The sequence below is a fragment of the Bactrocera dorsalis genome, chromosome 3 (assembly GCF_023373825.1).
Source record: "Bactrocera dorsalis isolate Fly_Bdor chromosome 3, ASM2337382v1, whole genome shotgun sequence".
NCBI classification, from domain to species: domain Eukaryota; kingdom Metazoa; phylum Arthropoda; class Insecta; order Diptera; family Tephritidae; genus Bactrocera; species Bactrocera dorsalis.
In genome coordinates, this window is record NC_064305.1 from 46,629,849 (window position 1) to 46,649,131 (window position 19,283).

Below are 19,283 nucleotides of genomic sequence, written 5' to 3' on the forward strand. Positions count from 1 at the left end.
GGTAGCTGTGATTCTGTAAATACTTTTTCTTGACCTATTTAATAGGTCGTTGGTTCTTTTCCTGTCGTATGTTAGCCATAATTGTTTAGTTATGACGCATTTTGTACTGTTTTTCCACCTGTTGTTAGCAATTTGTTGAAATTGTTTATTGATCTCTCCTTTGATCGATCCTAGCGGGCTCGGTATGAGCTCCGCCTCGGATTCATTGAGGAAAGCTCCTGCCTTTGCCAACTCATCTGCTTTTTCGTTACCGAAAATGTTCCAGTGGCCGGGAACCCAGATCAAGTTTAGCTGGAGCTTGTCTTTTATTGAGCTTAGTGCTCTCTTGCAGTTGTGAACTATACTGGAATTTGTCGTGGGTGAAGACAATGCCAGGAGAGCCGCCTGGCTATCCGTAAATATAGTTGCTTCATGTATATTCCCGTGATTTTCTAATAGAACTTCGCAGGCTTTTTCTATGCCTAGTACTTCTGCTTGGAAGATGCTAGCCGAGTTCGGTAGACGTATGGAGAGAGATATGCTCCATATGTGAGTATGGGTCTTATGACCGCTGTGTACATCCACATGATTATACTTGGTTTGAGGCCCCAATTCTTGTTGACGATTTTCTTACAAGTATAGTAGGCCATGTATGCTTTGTTTATTCTTTTTTCTATATTTATTTTCCAGGATAGTTTGGCGTCAATCTCCACCCCCAAATACTTAGCTGTTGGGGATAGAGTGAGTGTTGTGCCGTTAAGTACCGGAAGTTGAAACTGAGGTATTTTGGTTCTGCTAGTGAATAGCATCAGTTCTGTTTTGTTCGGGTTAACTCCTAGACCATTGCTTTTAGCCCATAGGTTTAACCTACGAAGTGCTCTTTCCATAATCTCGCTGACTGTTGAAGGAAACATTCCTGATACCAACAACACTATATCGTCTGCATATGCTACTGCTTTCACTCCTCCACCGTTTAATTGGAGGAGTATTTCGTTCAGCGCTACAACCCATAGAAGCGGAGAGAGGACCCCTCCTTGAGGCGTCCCTCTACTCACATAACTTGTTTGTGTTGCAGCGCCGTTTGAAGCTATAATCTTCCTATTCTCAAGTATCGATAGTATCCATCTGCACACAGTGTCATCTATGCCCCCATGCGCCAGAGAATTAATTATCGTTTTTACTTCTATGTTATTAAAGGCGCCCTCTATGTCTAGAAAAGCAGCCATGGTGTATTGTTTGTGGTGTAGTGATTTTTCAATCACACTTATCACCTCGTGAAGGGCGGTTTCGGTCGATCGGCCCTTTATGTACGCATGTTGGGACTTCGATAACTTCTCCGCCATTATTGTTCTTACGGCTATTAGCCTTTCTAGTACCTTCAGCATAAATGAGGTAAGGCTTATAGGTCTAAAATCCTTGGCATTCTCGTGTGTTCTTCTGCCTGGTTTCGGAAGGAACACAACTTTACTCCTTTTCCAACTTCTTGGGATGTAAGATAGTTGAATGCTTGCTCTGTATATATTTTCAAGCCTTAGAACCATTGGTTCTACCAGTTTCTGCAGCATTATGGGCATAATCCCGTCAGGACCTGCCGCTTTAAATGGTGCAAAACTATTTATGGCATATTTGATTTTCCTTTTGTCTACTATTTGGCCTCGATAGTCAGCTGCGTTTACCGGTGGTTCCGGTTGAACCCTCGTTGAAGGTGTTTGCTGACTCCCGGGGAAGTGTGTTGTGATTAGTACCTCCAGAGAGGAGGTCCAATCACTACCCTCCGCCCTAATGTAGGCAGTATTAATATGGTCTTTGGATAGCATTTTACTCAGCCTAGCGGCTTCTCTGCAACTTTCAATCGATGTGCAGAAAGTTCGCCATGAGTCATTTTTAGCTTTCCGGACTTCTTTTTTGTATTCCTTCATAAGGTCTTTATATGGCTGCCAGATTTTGGTTCTAAAACTCTCATTGAAAGCTTTCCTTAGTTGTGTTCTCAAATTCTTGAGTTCACTGTTCCACCAAGGAAGAGACTTCTCTTTTTTGGCTTATCGCCCTTGCTGCAAATACTTAGATTACTAATCAAAATATACTGCAAGAGTGACTCACCTCTGGTGTTTATACTGGAGCTACCCCATACGGTGTGCCTTGCATTTGCATCACACCCCATTAGGACATCATCCTTCTTGTTCTCCTCTACTAGCCTGGTGAGCGGGGCCGGTGGTATGTCTTCGTCATGGGCCAAGTAGGCCGAGACCAAGAAGAAGGGCTTTTCCTTCTGTTCCACCTTCACCACTGTGATATCTGCTGTGCTGTAATTAGGACAAAGAAATGCATTTATACTTTTATTGATAAGAATGCATGCCCTAGGTTTACCTCTGTTCCGCGTGTAAAACAGGTTGTAATTGCTGCTGTTTAGCCCTTTTATGGAATCTTCATTGACCCAGGGCTCCTGTATTAGGCTGATGTCGATGCCCCCCTCGTTCATGAGGGTTGTCAGATTCGCTGTAGCACTCTTCGAGTGCTGCAGGTTAATCTGTACGCACCTTATGCTGTTCTTATTGGGCATCCCGGGGTTCTTCAATGTCCACATTCCTTAGCAACTGGCTGGCGTCGTCGACCTCTTCCGTGTCGTCTTCGTCAGCCGCTTTGTCGCCTTGGAAGATTTTTAATCTGGCCTTGCGTATTCCGAAGCTGATTTTGTTGTCAGTCTTCTTCAGAGCCTCAATGGACTCCTCGCAAATAGCCACTAGTATTGGCTTGCTTGCTTTATTTGGTTTTTCCTCCTTGATAAGCTGCCACTCATCTATACCAGGTATAGATTTGTTCTGCAGCTTAATGCACCCCAGGAGTTTTTCGCCTGGCTCCTCTAGTGGGGGTAACCAAATGCGAGCCCGAGGCCTCTTCGGAATATCGCTGGCGGGTATAAGCCTCAATTGGAGGCCTTCAAAGGCGTTGCTAATTTTAGTAACACTACCCGTCAGGAAATCAAGCGAGGCCTGGTCCGCGCACTTGATGACCCTGTAGCCCCTGAGGGTCTCAGAGGAGTCAAACTCCGGGTGAGGACCCGCCGGATTGTCGAGTACATAGCTTGGCACCATACTCGACAATCTGACGTCGATCTCCACCCATCTCTCCTGTATAGTGCTCGGAGAGGAGGATTTCCCATCTATAATGGCCACCTGCAGGCTATCTCTGGCCTTGCCGTTGTTGTGCTGCTGTGTTCTCCTTCGCTCCTCCTCGGTTTTTTGGGCTGAGCTCCGGGTACTTCTGTTGTGGAGCGATTTCTCTTCTGAGAAGTGCTCTCTTTTTTGCTCTGTTCTTGAGGTTGTGATTGCTTCCTTTTCAGGTAGCTCTCATATTCCTCTACGATAGATTTGAAGCGCTTCGTTTCAGCCTCATCAACTGGAGTACCGGCCGCCTGGTCTTTGGCTATCTTCCCTAGTATGAAGACCGCCCTCTGGTACCGGTTTTTCCTCAGCTGATTCTGGGATTTTTTGCGTTTCTTTTTGCTGTCTCCTTTAGCCGCCAGTGCACTTTGGTTGGTGCTCATAGCAGCCTTGGAGGTAGTTGGTAAATTTGATATTTTGTCTGCTGTATCTACCGATGTACTTTGGTTGGTACGTCCGGTAGTACTCTTACTTGTCTCCTGGCTGGAGGCAAGCAGTTCGTCCTCTTCGGATTCCGTTATAGGATTCCTGTAACTCATGTCCGTGGTCGTCGCTGTTATCGTCGTCATGGTTGTTGTTGTTGTTGTTGTTTTATTGCTGTTTACGTTCATGTTTTGGTCCCAAATGTGCAAGTTGGAAAATTAGCAATAATGTCATCTTTGACATGAAATAATATTTCCCCGTCTATTTTTAAAGCGTTGGTGACAGTTGGTATTGCAACTTCTTTAAATTTTTCTATTAAGTCATTCTTGTCTTTGTAGTGGATTGTATGACGTACTCTATTTGGAAAAATTGTTTTCCTTGATACGCCTACGTTTTTTTGGTCAGAAATAGGTAAAATTTGATTTTTAAATGAATTCAATAGTTATTTTACCCTAAGACTCCACGCCTGGCTCAGGTGTGGCCAGAATGGCCTTTAAGAAAATGCCCTGGCGTGAGGGCAGTAAAGTCTGAGGGATCTTGCGAGAGTGCAGCGAGAGGCCGTGAGTTAAGAACGGCTTCAATTGTAGTAAAGAGTGTCGTGAACTCTTCATAACTGAATTTATAGTTGCCAGCTAGTTTCTTGAAATGAGATTTGAAGTTTTTACAGCTGACTGCCATAAGCCGCCCATGTGAGGGGACCTTGGGGAGCGTATTTTTGGACAATGTCCGGAGAGACTTATTTTGTGAAGTCCACAAACTGTTTTTCGGTAGCTCTTTGAGCTCCGATAAATGTTTTACCATTATCGCTCATGATTTTTGATGGAAAGCCTCGTCGTCCGACGAAACGAGCAAAAGCCGCAGGAAAAGCCCCCGTCGTCAGATTCGTACATAGCTCAAGGTGTACTGCTTTTGTCGTGAAACAGACAAAAACAGCCACATAGCCTTTCATGAGGGTAGGAGACCTTAGCATGGATGCCTTTATCATAAAAGGCCCAGCAAAATCTACACCTGTAGTAGTGAAAGGCAGAGCAAAATTGCAGCGTTCAGGTGGAAGTGCTGCCATAATCTGCGAACGCATTTTCTGCTTATGCATAGTGCAGATTTTGCACATGAAAATGCACTTCTTTATTTGGGGCTTCAGTCGGGGTATGTACAGCTCTTGGCGGACCATATGTTGCGTGATGCGATGTTCGGCATGGAGCATTAGTGTGTGGATATATCTAATAAATAAAGTGGCAAACCGACACCTCTCTGGTATGATTATAGGGTGGCGTTCATTGTACGTTAGGCTTGAATTAGCAAGCCGACCATTCGCAGGAAGTAAACCCGTCGTGTCTAGAAATGGGTTTAAAACTAAGAGTGAGCTCTTTTTATTGATAGGCTTCGATTCCCTTAGTAATTCTGTATCGCGGCTGAAGTAGCGCGTTGATGCGATAAGAGCGGCCTTTGCTTTTTGTAAGTCTTGGTGCGTCAATTTATCGCAATGGAGATAAGTTGCTCCTTCAACTTTAAGTTTAAGCCGCTCTAAAAACTTGAGCATATAGGCAACTACCCGGAGGGCTCGGGGGAACGATGAAAATCGTTCAAGGATGTCAGTGTCATCCAGTGTTGCATGATATGTGTCGATTTTACGACTTTCTGGGGCAAGTATGTTGCGCATGGGCGATTGTGGCCAAGAATCGGGAGATTCTGTTAACCATGGGGGGCCATTCCACCAGAGGGTGGAAGTAGCGAGATGCAGAGGTTTGCATCCTCTTGTACCTAGATCAGCAGGATTGTCAGCACTGGCTACGTGACGCCATGTGACTGATCCTACTAGGTCAAGTATTTCAGATGTTCGGTTAGAAATATAAGTTTTCCACGCATGTGGTGGTTTTTCTAACCAGGCTAGAACTATCTCGGAATCGTACCATAAATATAATCTGTATTTCGCCATTTTTAAGTGGGTCTGCACCATTGAAGATAGCTTTGCTAGTAGCAGAGCGCCACAGAGTTCAAGTCGTGGGAGACTTAGCGTTTTTAGAGGCGCAACTTTTGCTTTTGCCGCTAATAAGTGGCTTGTAGTTGCGACATCGCTTTGTGTACGCACATATATAGTGGCACAATATGTCTTTTCAGAGGCGTCGCAGAAACCGTGTAGTTCCACTTTGTATTCGGGGGAATAGTTTACCCACCGTGGAATTTGTATCTTCGAGATGTCGTTCAAATTATTAGGGAACCGGGACCATTTTTCTAAGCGAAGAGGTTTCACTTGTTCGTCCCAGTCGGTTCCGTCTAGCCATAATTCTTGATTCAGGATTTTCGCTTGTATCATAATTGGCGAAAGCCATCCTGCGGGGTCAAAAAATTTTGCCACAGAGGAGAGAATTAAGCGTTTTGTAATACCGATAAGGCGGATATGGACTCAATCGTGTATGAAAACTGGTCCGATATCGCATTCCATTGGATGCCTAGTGTTTTTGTTGTACTTTCCTTTTCAAATATAAGGAAATTAGTATCCAACAAATGGTCTTTAGGAATATTTTTTAAAATATTTGGGTGATTGGCTGTAATCTTTTTTAAAGGAAATCCTGCGGTATTGAGGGCATTTATTACCTGTGATAAGGTCTCGTATGCCTGTGGAAGACTGTGGCTTCCAGACAGGATATCGTCTACATACGTTTGCGCTTTTAAGACTTGTGTTGCCAGTGGAAATTCTGGCTTTGTGTCTTCTGCCACTTCGTGGAGTGTACGAATCGCTCGATATGGGGCACAGTTTACGCCAAAGGTAACTGTTTTCAATTTAAAGTCGCGTAGTGGACTATTGGCAGATTTTCGGAAAATAATCCGCTGAAAATCTTGATCATCTTTATGTACCAGTATTTGTCGATACATCTTTTCGACATCCCCATTGAATACGTATTTGTATATACGCCAGTTCAATATGAGGAGCGTTAAATCTGGTTGGAGTGTGGGTCCCGTAAATAGAATATCATTTAGGGAATTACCCGAGCTCGTGGATCGTGATGCATTGAAGACAACTCGAACTTTTATTGTTTTCTTCTCAGGCTTTACTACTGCATGACGTGGCAAGTAGAAAGAGTAATATTTGCCTCTTATGATTTTTTCACATGGGCTTACTTCCTCAATATGATCTAAATGAAGGTATTCTTCTAATACACCATCATATTCTTATTTGAGCTCACCTTTTCTAAGTAGGTTTTTTTCCATACTTAAAAAACTGCTGTATTGCAGAGGCGCGAGAGTGACCTAAGGCGTGTGTGTCTGGAAGTTGTTGCTTTAGTGGTAGTCGTACGACATACCGACCATTATCTGATCGAGTAGTTGTGGCTTTGTAAAAGTCTTCACAACACTGATCTTCCGGTGTTGTAATTAAAATGGAGGGGAGTTCTTCTAACTTCCAAAATTTTCTCAGTTGTGAATTGAGGTACTCGTTTGAGATTTCCTCAACTTGAGTTGTCATTGCTGTGACTGGTTCCGCAACTAGTCCACTTAGGACCCATCCGAAAATGGTATTTTGCGCCAGTAGTGTTTTCGAAATTTTTTCAACACCTTCTAGTATAATTTGCGATATAAGATCGCTGCCTAATAGAAGGTCTATTTGAGCGGGCGTGTTGCAGTTGGGATCTGCTAGAGTCAGATGTGAAATCTTATCCCAATGCTTGCTATTTATTTGATAGCTTGGAAGCATGTTTGTTAGTTGCGGTAAGACAATAGCATTTGCTTGAATGCGCTTATCCGCTTTGGTGGAGATTAGGGTAATGGGGCAGATTTTACTTGAGTTTTGTACTACTCGTCCGCCCATTCCCGTAATCTCATAGTTGTCATGTTTTGTTGGCAGTTTTAGCCTAGTTTGTGCCTAGACGCTATGAATGATCGTTGCGATCCTTGGTCTATTAGGGCTCTTAGTTTGAACAGTTCTCCTCGATGTTCGATGGAGACAACTGCTGTGGGTAGTAGTACTCTACTATGATTTTCGCTGTGTAGCGTTTGAGTTTTTAATGCCTTTGAACAACATGGTGTCTCTTGGCAATTTTCTTGAGTTTTTGTTTCGGGAGTTGCTGTTGCAACTAAACCCGTGGCTTTTTTTGAAAAAGCGCTACTATGAGATGTGTTGGGAAAGTTATTGAGATGTAGCATAGAATGATGCCTGTTGTGGCAATATACGCAATTAAATTTGCTTTTGCGAGTATTAAGAATGTGTGAGTGGGACAAGCAGTTTGTACAGAATCTTTTTGACCTGACAAAGTTATTCCTTTCATTGACATTCAATTTTTTAAATTTCTCGCAAGCTTTGAACTTATGCCCTCCAGAACATAGTTCGCATGACGTGAATTTATTTTGTTCAGATGTGAACGATTGTGTTTTGAAAAAGCTTCTGTTTAAATGATTGTTGCTCCGGCTTGGGGTTTATTGAAGCTTCGATTTAGGTCTTGTTGAACGTTTTTAGTTCTGACTACTTTTTTGTCTACCCTTTCCGCAATTTCGTATTGGGTAGTTAAGAAATCTTTCATCTGTTGCCACGTTGGGCATTTTCTTCTTGATGAGAGCGATTGCTTTCACAAAAGTAATGATTTTTCTGGTAATGCGGCGGTACATATGTTTACCAGAATAGGATCCCAATTGTGAGTGGGAATATTTTGTGTCGATAGAACCGACAAACAATTTGACACAGTGGATTCTAGTTTGATGAATTCTTCACTGGTTTCTCTTTGAATTTTAGGCAAGTTCATCAGTATCGTTACTTGCTTGTCAACTAATCTCTCATTTTCATATCTTTGTCTTAAAGCTTCCCAAGCTAAATTAAAATTGTCGTCATTCAATGCGAACTGCTTGACTATTACGCCTGCTTGACCTTTAGTTTTGTATCGGAGATGATACAATTTTTGCGCTTGTGATAATTTTGGATGGTTTATGTACATGGCTGTAAACATGTCCCGGAAGGACGGCCATTGTTCATAACCTCCATGAAATATCTCCGTATCATACGCTGGCACTTTGATATGAATGCCTGAACTTGTCTCTTGGGCTTGCAATTATGGTAACCCTACTCTTCATAAGTTTTAGTTGATCTGAGATCATTGCTTTTGTGTCTTCATAGCGGTCTAAGCAATTTTCGTATTTGGCGTAAGCCGAAGATTTAAAATTTTCAGGTAGATCTGAATCATCAGTTTCTACTATTGCGTCGTATGCAGCTTGGAGGCGTGTCCAAAAATTGTCAGTAGATTTATTTTTTATTTCTAGTACCGATTGTCCTGAATCGGTGAAGACGCAGTATTTAATCAAGCTGTCACTCTCAAAAATGAATTTAATATAAGAAATGTCTCTCCCCTTTTTTGCTTTGTAGCACCTTGCTTAGAGCGTGTAGCTTCTGCAGGTGTACACCGACTTTTGTCATCAGTATTCATTATTGGAATTCTTAAGAATTCTGCTTTACATTCTTTTGAATCAGTGCTCATTCAGAAAATTTCTTTTAATAGAGATATTACCGGAAACTCTTTTTAATAATTAAGAGTTGTTATTTCCGTAAAATTGGATGAGTAAAATATATATGTTACCGAACGCTCTTTTTAAAAAATAAGAGCTTATATTTCCGCAATAGAATATGTATAATAATGCGTTTATCGCTTGTATTTATCTCGTTCGTCGAACCTTTTTGTTTTTTTATTTATTTATTCTCGAAAAATTATTATTTTTTTTTCGATTTATTCGTATGCCCTTGTATCAGTGCGCACTGAAACTAGGTCAATACCCTTTGTACATACTTGTGGATTTTATTTGCATATAGTATGCGTTAAATAAAATACATATGTGCAATTATGCTTGTTCTTGTGTGACAAGGAACAAGATAAATGCTAGGAATCGCCAAAATTGGACCGTGTATGTGTGTATGTATGTACAAAGGTAAATAATTAGTTTGCAATATTTAATTTCTCAACCAATGTTCTTTGATTTTCCGCACCAAAATATATTTTCCCAATATCTCTTGATTAATTGTATCCTATTTTTATAGGTATACGCATGTGAGAATATAAGGCAATATCGAAATATTTCGCGGTTGTGTACTCGCGTTCAGAAATATGCGCAAAAGCGCTAATGTATAATATATATGTATATGTATATATAGTATATACATATGTATATTAGGGTGTCCGTTATTTACCAAGAAGCAGAATTGAGCATTGTTGGTAAGTTAAAGAGTATAATGTACGCAGTAAGAATTATTTGCTAAATAGTGCGAAAATCCCATGTTAATTAAATGGGAAAAGTATCCTTATCTAGGCAAGGTTAAACGGCATCGAAAAAATTTTTCTTTGTTTCCAAAATTGTTTTTAGGTCAAAAAGAAACGATTTTGACGATACCCAAGTGGAAATAGCCAACTTGGTAAATAACGGACACCCTAATGTATAGGTATCAATTTTAGTTATATAATGTATATAATCCGCTTAAGGATATGTATATATGTATGTTTGTACTTATTCCCTTTTATGCTGTATTCTTCTTGCGATTTTTGCTTACTTTTTGGAAGCAATTCCTCTCACAGCTTAATAAGCTGACGAGGTGTTGTTCGTATAATTGGCAAGTGTTCCTCTCACAGTTAATGAACTGGAGCGGTATTGCCAGAATAATTTGAAAATAAATTGAAAATATTGAATTTTTTCTCTGTGGGAATTGTGTGTATTGTATACACGAAGGTAAGTTTAAAAAGCAAGGAATAATTATTTGTTTAGTTAAATATATTTACATATACTTATACATATATATTATGTGCCGTATTGGATTCTACCGGTACTTAAATTTGCCGTCGATTTAGAATTTTTACAAACCGTTTTTATAAAACGGGTTTAATTTCTTTCGGTTCTTTTATATTGACCATTTGTGCAACGCTACATACATATAATAAATGAAATCAAAAGTGGAATTGATGCACTCACTCTGATTTTCCTCAAGGAGTTTGGGTTCAGAAATTTGGTGAAAAGTGGTGTGTATCCTTTTCTTGCTTCTCTGGTGGGATTTCCTTCCTACGCCGGCGTTCCGCTGTCTTGTATATGTTTGTTTACCAAGCAGCTTGTGACATCCAGAAGGAAGCGTCGGAGACCCTGTGAAGATTAGCTTCGGTGCAGCCGACGTTAACGTTTTCTCTTGTTTTATTTGTATTTAGGGTGTTTTATTTATTTATTAGCTTTGAGTTCGCGCCCGTATTATAATTATAATTGTTATTATTTTATTATTTTTTTTTGTTTTTGAGTTCGTGCCCGTATTTATTGTATTTAGTGTTGGTTTGCACGCACTTTTACCTATGGTTAGTGGTTTTTCTTTTTTTCTGTTTTCATTTAATGTTGATTTGTGCACATAAAAATTCGTTTTAGTTGTATAACAGGTATACTAACACCGATTTCACTACACTATTCTCCTTTAGGGTTTTTTTTTTTTTAACGTTTCACCAATGTGCCGTTCTTTTTGCCTCGAAGGACCATGTAAATATCACAACCTCACTTTTTTCTGTGCACTTCGAATTCTTAATTTTCACACACACTCACCTTCTCGATGACCACCAAGTTTGGTTTTATAGAAAATGGAAAAATGGATTTGCTTCAATGTGCATAGGCGTGCACTAGTATAGGTACTTGTATTGCGGTTGTATTTTGCTTATGTACAATTTTAAAAAATGCTGTGTAAAATCAGTATGAAAAAATGTTGAAACTGGAGGATGGCACAAATGCCGTTCAAAGATGCTCGCACACGCGTAATTCCGACTCAGTGTTGTGAAGTTGAGTTGATGTGGTGTGATAGTGTGGTGTATGTGTGGATGTCCGGGGGAGGGTTCTCATTTGTACACTATCATTTACTGTTCTTGAAATTAAGGCAATTGGTGGTTTATTGTGAGATAGGACTGCTTCAATAGCAAAATGACCGGCATCAGTAGTTAAATCAAATGGTTTCGAGAAATCTGGTTAAAAGAGTTCTGTTTGCTCCCGAAGTGCTATTTTTATCTTTTGAGGTGCATCCAGTGCTGCCTCCTCTTTTTTATGTCTACTTTGGCGTTCTGATTTTTTCTTATCTTTCCTTGATCTCCTCTTATATGAATAGTTAGGTTAGGTTTAGTGATAGATGCAAAATTCCTACTAAATAGCTAATAATAACTAACTAATCCTAAAAATGATCTTAGTTCGTTAAGAGTTTTTGGAATAGAGAAGTTTTTTATTGTTTCGATCTTGTTAAGATCCACAGTAATCATATTATTCTTAATGATGTGGCCAAGATACTCTATTGAGTCTTGAAAAAATCTGAAATTTTCATATTGGCTTTATGTAGTGCTTTTATTAGAGTTGAAACTTGTTCAATATGTTGAGGAAGAGAATATTAATACAAGGTGTGTTCCAAAGTAAACAGGACTTTTTGAATCTAGCGTCCCCTGGTGGCGCCATCTATATGTCGCGGCATGGTGCGTTAGAATCTGCTATCTTTATCGATTGTCTAATGAGAATGTCATGACATTTCATCTATTAGAAGTAACGATATTTGCGTTCTAAGTGTCAGTATGGTTGTGTTATCGGTGCGAAAATGAACTTCGAACAAAGAGATGACATTAAATTTTGCTTTAAAATTGGCAAAACTTTTACCAAAACGTTTCAATTGATGAAACATGATTATGGCGATGATTGCCTATCTCGAAGCAAAGTGCACGAGTGGTTTCAATGTTTTCAAAGTGGTCGTGAGGACATAAATGACGATCAACATGACGACCAAAAATTGCTCAGAATCCAACATTCGAAGGGCATCATTATGACCGATTATTTGAGTAAAAATCACATTTTAACCATTAACGGCACCCGTATTCACCTGATATGGCACCGTTCGACTTCTTCATTTTCGGAAAAATGCATTTGCCCATAAAAGGAAAGCGTAATGCAGACGTAGAGGCCATTCAAAAGGCTTGCACCGGCGTACTGGCGGGCATACCGGCCAAAGAGCTAAAACACTCATTCGACATGCTTTTGAGCCGTACACGTACGTATGGATATTGTTTTGTTCATATTGGATCCTCTGCCTGTGTCCTAATATAATCAAATAAATTCACTTCTGGCTTAAGAGTTCCAAGTCCCTGTTCTCCTAATATCATATCGAATTCATTTAGCTTATCTATTTCCACAATATACTAAATCATATTCATATGTCCCAATCACTTTTTTTGAATTAAGGACTTCCGTTGGTTCTGGTGCAACTTGTTGTTGCAGTTGATTATAATTTCTAGGCTGATAACTCCTCTGTATTTTGACTTTTGGCCTGTATTGATGATGTTGTCTGTCCTCTTTATGTGAATGAACTTGGCTTTCGTTGAAGCGAGGATTATATTTCCTTTTATCATCAGGTTGCTGGAATATTCGTTGCTCCTTTCCGATTAGCGATTCATATTATCGTGGTAAATAGTACTACCTATTGCGTAAATTGTTTCCAATTCTTTAGGATTATGACTGTACAATGTCCCACTTGTATATTTGCTATTTAACCCTAGGATGAAGGTCCTTACTGCTTCCTGATTCGCATAGTCTTTCATAGAAACACTGTTTTGGCTTCCGGACATACCAGTTTTTGATAATGCCAAATTAAGCGCTTTGTTCACTTCACTCTGGAATTCGGCTAAGGTTTTCCTTCCTTGTACGATCTTTTTATTTTCTCTAAAAGGACGTACAGTGGCCTTTATCCCAAAAAAGTGTAATCCAATCTATTTATTATGGAATAAAAATTCATATTTTTGTTGTGGTTTGTAAGAATATCTGCTGCTGTTCCTGTTATTTTTGTACGTACTATACCAAGTGCACTGGAGTATCTAGGGTGGTTGGTGAATCCTTTTAAACCATCCATAAAGGTCCATACTTGCGATCTCCAGGATCTATATTGATCTTTGTTTCCATCGAACCGTGGAAGTACTTTGAATAACTTCAGGTTAATTTCCATGGGGTCGTTAATGTGCAAGCGTACTGCTTCGTGTTTATCGACCGTCGATACTCCATTAAACGATTGGCTTGATTCAATCCCTGATAGTCGATTCTGCACCTCCATGCTTTGCTGGTGCAAAGTTTGAGTTAGTCGATGTCTGTTCATAGATGTACCATTTCTGATGTCATCGTAACTGCTTCTGATTTTCTACAACTGCCGTGGATTTTTGCCCGTTTTTCCTTCCTGAATTCCTTATTGTGATCCAGTTTTTAGTGGTCCCTCAGAATTCTGTTTTTGTTCCAATTTTTCAGGAACCTGCTGTGTCTTTCTTTATTTTTTAAGTCTTATATTTCAAAGACTGGCAGGAAAGCAAAGTTGTTTTGCGATCCCAGTTGAGACCCCAGATAAATAATAATAATATTGTGTTTATTATTTCAGTTATTTGTTGAGTCTCTACCTTCATGTTTGATGGCAATACTAAGACTAAAAGACATTAGGTTTGCTTACAACTATTTGTAATATCGACAGAACATTCATGTTGTTCTGTTGTGTTATTATTTTAAGCTGATAAATATATTTGGATAAGTTCTTAAAGTTGTTTTTATGTTTACAACTGATAAGGATTCGTTGATATATTTTGGTTCGTGAGTATGATAAGGAATATTATCTTCCTTAACTCGGGCCCCTCCCACTGTCCTGTCTCTGAAGCTTTTGGATATTGATTTATCGCGCTTTTAGTAGTTTTTAACAGTATATGGGGAGTGAGTTAAAGAACTTATTCCTTATGATATAAACAGAATGTATCAAAATAACAATGGAAATGGACTATTAACAAACAATCCACAACAAAAAAACATTGAAACAACCTTGAGTTTGAATACCACAACAACCTTATTTCAGAACAAAGGGAATGTATCTAAGCAAACAATATACAATATATAAATAAACTCAAACAAATAATATAAAACACATCTGTATCCAAACAAACTATCAATTAGTAATAAGTAAACATACTAGTTAGTAACGGATGGCGCAAAAGTCAGAAGATGCTATAAATTTTGCAGTTCTGTTTTGACATTTGTGTAGCAAACACATGCGAAATACCCGTAAATAAACAATGGTACGCTACACTGCGTGCCACAACCGATATGCTGAAGGATGCATTTCCCGGGCGCCTAGTCTCCCGTTTGGCAATTTGCACTAGCCAGCCAGATCGCCTAATTTGACGGTCCAGACTTCTTTTTGTGGGCCTTTTTGAAGTCGCGGATTTATGTCAACAAGCCTCAGACTCTTGCAGCTCTTAAAGGCAATATCCGTCAAGAATGTAAGGACCCATCGCCGGAAGTTCTGGCCAAAGTGATGGATAATGCCATAAAAAGGGCTCAAATGACAATGGCGGCCATTTACATGATATCATATTCTCGACTTGATGTAAAAAAATTTAAAAGACCAAATAAAAATAATCCACTAGGTAATTTTTGCTCCACCTGTTATAAATAGAAGTAAGAGCCGTGTAATAAGTTAGTCTTAAGAGTATTAATGAAGAGTACACATTTCGGTGCAGCTCAAAAATATATTCTTTTGACTCATTTGTACTTCATGTAAAAATTAACTAGTGAGAGGGGTTAAAATCCGATTTCATTCATTTTCAAACGGTAGAGGTTCTGATATGATTTATCTTGAGCATTAAAATTATTAGAGGGCTGTACCTTGAGTTTGCACTGTCGGACGGTGGGAGAGACAGACAGACACTTCCCCAGATTTCAACTCGCCTCTTCATCATGATCATTTGTATAATATATACATAACCCCATTTCTACCTCGATTACTTTTAGGTAATACAAACAAGCGTTAGTTAGAAAAAAATATTATACTCTGCAAGAACTCGTTGCAAAGGTATAAAACAAAGACAATAATAAAAAAAGATAATTTTATTACATCAGCTCTCCAACCTTTAAGATAATAGCAATTATTAGTTGAAACGTTAAGATTTTAATGTTTGATTATTATTTTTCAGATGGTTCAAATTCGATGTCAATCCTTTAACCAAACATGAAGATTGGATGTACTCTGGAGGTTATTGGGAAAGAAGCCATCAAACTACTTCCCAAATTTTTTAATGAAATTTGTAAAATGTGTACTTGCACTTGTGTAAAACTGTTACTATCGAATAAAACTTGTTTTGTTTAAAATAAATTAAAGGACAGAAGATAGGCAGCTCCAATTTTGCTCAGAGTGTCGCAAAGAAGTGTGAGTTAGTTTATTTTAAAATAATTGTGCAGTAGCTGGGTGAAACCACGTCAAGTGATCCAGGGAAATTTCGCAAAATCACCTATTTTGAAAATTAGCAGTTCATTAGGAAGGGGACCAGACGCATACCCCTTAATATAAATATTTCGTCAAAATTCTTTTTTTTTGTAAAGTTATTAAAGGTTGAAATTTAGAGGACGATAAAATTGTAAAATTATTTTATCATAAACTGCTGGAAATAAATCGGTGAAATTTTGTGAAGTCAAAGAAAAATGTTCGTGCTATATTATAAATATTTTTTCATGGTCCTTGTTCGTGACCATGTGCGTTGGTCCCAAGAGGTACAATTTAATACTTATTATAAACACATACATATGTATACAGTCAACTAATATTAAATATCTATTTTCAAATATATTGAACATACGTACATACATACATAAAAAAAAAGGTGCGTGGAGTCCCTACGCGCGGATGAAGTTATACTTCTTAGTGATTTTCAGAAATGCATATCATTTTGTATGAAAGAAAACTAGAAAACTTAAACTCACATTTTATAAATTTATTATGCACATAAAATGAAGAATAAAGCAATCTCTAAATGAAGGAATTTTGACTCGGAAAGTAGTTCCGTCTCTTCGTTGCGGAAGAGAATATGCAGCGTAATCATCTCTCTTTTGTTCTTCGCCAATTTGGCTGCCGGATTGACTTGTGAAGATCAATTTTTTGTTGGTGACATATTCATATGTGTACGCATATGTATGTTTGTATGCTTGTGATTTATTTTTTCGGCAATGTATGCAAATATATGTACATATAAGTATAAATATTTTTGCTACTAACAGAAATTAAAATAAAGAAAAATACTTATTTTTATAGTATACGATGTTAAAAGCAAAAAATTAAAAATTTATTCTGTCTGGATTCGAACCTGGGACCTGTGTTAGCATCTTGACCTTCCAAGCGCTTACCACCAACACCACCATTGACAATTAGGTTGCGCTGATTTAAGTATGATGTGGTTATGAATGCAAGAAACATACGATGGTTCTAATAATTTTGTTTAAGTATAGAAATATACATACTTTGTAGAACATTTGCTTTCGCAATAAATTTATCACAGCAATACATATGCATAATATGTATATACAACATATACATAACATTGCTGTGATGCCCTGAGAAGTATAGTTTTAATAAATTTACTATTAATTTTTTGCTTACTAATAGAAATTAAATTTATCACAGCAATATTATGTATATGTTTATGTATATTGCTGTGATAAATTTATTTTCTATTAGTAAGAAAAAAATATTTATTAGTATTGATTTCAAAAAGCACAGAAATGATTCTGTGAATTTATTCATTAAAATCGCCACTCAGAAGTCGTTTTATCCCTTGTAAGCGAGCGATTTTCTTAAATCTCACGCTCCCAGATAAAACCATATACCTCGTCCTCGTGGGTCAATTTCAAAAACCACAGAAATGATTCTGTGTGATTCTGAAAGGCCAATGCAGAGTATTTCAACCAAAACATACGTAAAATAGTTGAGAATTCGCAGAAAGGCAAACGAAAGAAAAAGAACTATAACTTCAATAATGCACAAGCATACAAACATACATATGCGCACACGTGTGAATAGTCACCTCGTCATCGCGGAGAATATGAAGAGACAGAAACATATGTATTTACGGCAGCGTTGTCCACTGCCTATGCGCACAATAGCGCACGGACAGTACCAGACACCTCACACCAACATGTCGCGACAAGTGTCTGTGTATGTTGCGCTACTGTATTCAAACTAAAAAAATAAATTTCGTTGAGGTTCGATCGTATGTTTCTTGCATGCATAACCAAATCATACTTAAGTCAGCGCAACCTGAGAGTCAATGGTGGTGTTGGTGCTAAGCGCTTCGAAAGTCAAGATGTTAACACAGGTCACAGGTTCGAATCTCAACTGAATTTATTTTTAATTTTTTGCTTTTTAACATCGTATACTATACTAATAAATATTTTTTTCATACTAATAGAAAATAAATGTATCACAGCAATATACATATACATAATATGTATATACATATACATAATATTGCTGTGATAAATTTATTTTCTATTAGTAAGAAAAATATTGATTTGTATAGTATACGATGTTAAAAGCAAAAAATTAAAAATTTATTCTGTCCAGATTCGAACCTGGGACCTGTGTTAGCATCTTGACCTTCCAAGCGCTTACCACTAACACCACCATTGATAATTATGTTGCGCTGACTTAAGTATGATTTGGTTAAGAATGCAAGAAACATACGATGGTTCTAATAATTTTGTTTAAGTATAGAAATATACATACTTTGTAGAACATTTGCTTTCGCAATAAATTTATCACAGCAATACATATGCATAATATGTATATACAACATATACATAACATTGCTGTGATGCCCTGAGAAGTATAGTTTTAATAAATTTACTATTAATTTTTTGCTTACTAATAGAAATTAAATTTATCACAGCAATATTATGTATATGTATATTGCTGTGATAAATTTGTTTTCTATTAGTAAGAAAAAAATATTTATTAGTATAGATTTCAAAAAGCACAGAAATGATTCTGTGAATTTATCCATTAAAATCGCCACTCAGAAGTCGTTTTATCCCTTGTAAGCGAGCGATTTTCTTAAATCTCACGCTCCCAGATAAAACCATATACCTCGTCCTCGTGGGTCAGTTTCAAAAACCACAGAAATGATTCTGTGTGATTCTGAAAGGCCAACGCAGAGTATTTCAACCAAAACATACGTAAAATAGTCGAGAATTCGCAGAAATGAAAGACAAACGAAAGAAAAAGAAGTATAACTTCAATAATGCACAAGCATACAAACATACATATGCGCACACATGTGAATATGTCACCAACCAAAATTTGAAACATTGTTCTACAAAAACAACAACAGCATAAGCATGGAACATTGTGTTGTGTTGTTGTGTCGGCCGAGCTGTGCCGAAAGAAACGAACAAACGATCGCCGATTGTCACCGCTTCGCTTGCTGCTCGCACATCTTCGCAGACAAGGTTGCGTTACATTCATATGGATGGAGCGATGTTGCGCAACTTTGCGTTACTTTTATATGGAAGGTTGCGCAACCAGAATCTATCGCAACCTTTTCCGGCGTCGTATAAGAAGTATAACTTCAATAAACGCATAAAATATTATAACACACGCACTCACATGTATTGTATTGTATAGTTAAAAACAACTCTATTTGGACTCGGTCGAAAGTCTCAACTTAGCATAGAAAATAAAATACGGCTCTACAAAGCTATTCTCAAACCCATATGGACATACGGCATACAGCTTTGGGGTACTGCCAGTAAGTCCAATGTGGAGATTTTACAACGTTATCAATCAAAAACATTGCGGTCACTTATTAACGCCCCATGGTTTGTTACCAATGAAGCTATCCATAACGACCAAGGTATTCCCTTTATAAAAAATGAGATCCCAAAATACAGTGCTAGATATCTTGC

The 19,283-nt window shown here is 38.1% G+C and overlaps 2 protein-coding genes and 2 pseudogenes across 11 annotated transcripts in view; 1 reads left to right on the plus strand and 3 right to left on the minus strand.

Annotated features, from left to right (window-relative positions):
* Window positions 1–19,283, plus strand: part of LOC105233792 (oxysterol-binding protein-related protein 1) — a 386,119-nt gene that overhangs the window by 300,322 nt on the left and 66,514 nt on the right. For 8 of the 10 annotated variants that reach the window (XR_007422135.1, XM_049451343.1, XM_049451337.1 and 5 more), the window contains one exon: window positions 15,524–15,717. The exons of the other annotated variants lie outside the window; for them this stretch is intronic. Coding sequence is in view for 7 of the 8 variants with exons in the window: in XM_049451343.1 (XP_049307300.1) it covers window positions 15,524–15,626 (103 nt within the window). In the remaining variant the exon portion in view is untranslated. Of the gene's footprint in view, window positions 1–15,523; window positions 15,718–19,283 lie in introns of those variants that run through there. 10 annotated transcript variants of the gene reach the window in all.
* On the minus strand, window positions 1,040–12,753 carry LOC125777127 (uncharacterized). The gene is made up of 2 exons (XM_049451330.1): window positions 2,347–12,753; window positions 1,040–2,282 (listed from the first exon to the last, which is right to left on the minus strand). The coding sequence occupies exon 1, from the start codon at window positions 5,875–5,877 to the stop codon at window positions 4,300–4,302; it is 1,578 nt and encodes a 525-aa protein (XP_049307287.1). The 5' UTR covers window positions 5,878–12,753; the 3' UTR covers window positions 1,040–2,282; window positions 2,347–4,299.
* On the minus strand, window positions 17,132–17,261 carry LOC125777916 (small nucleolar RNA U3; annotated as a pseudogene).
* Window positions 18,390–18,519, minus strand: LOC125777914 (small nucleolar RNA U3; annotated as a pseudogene).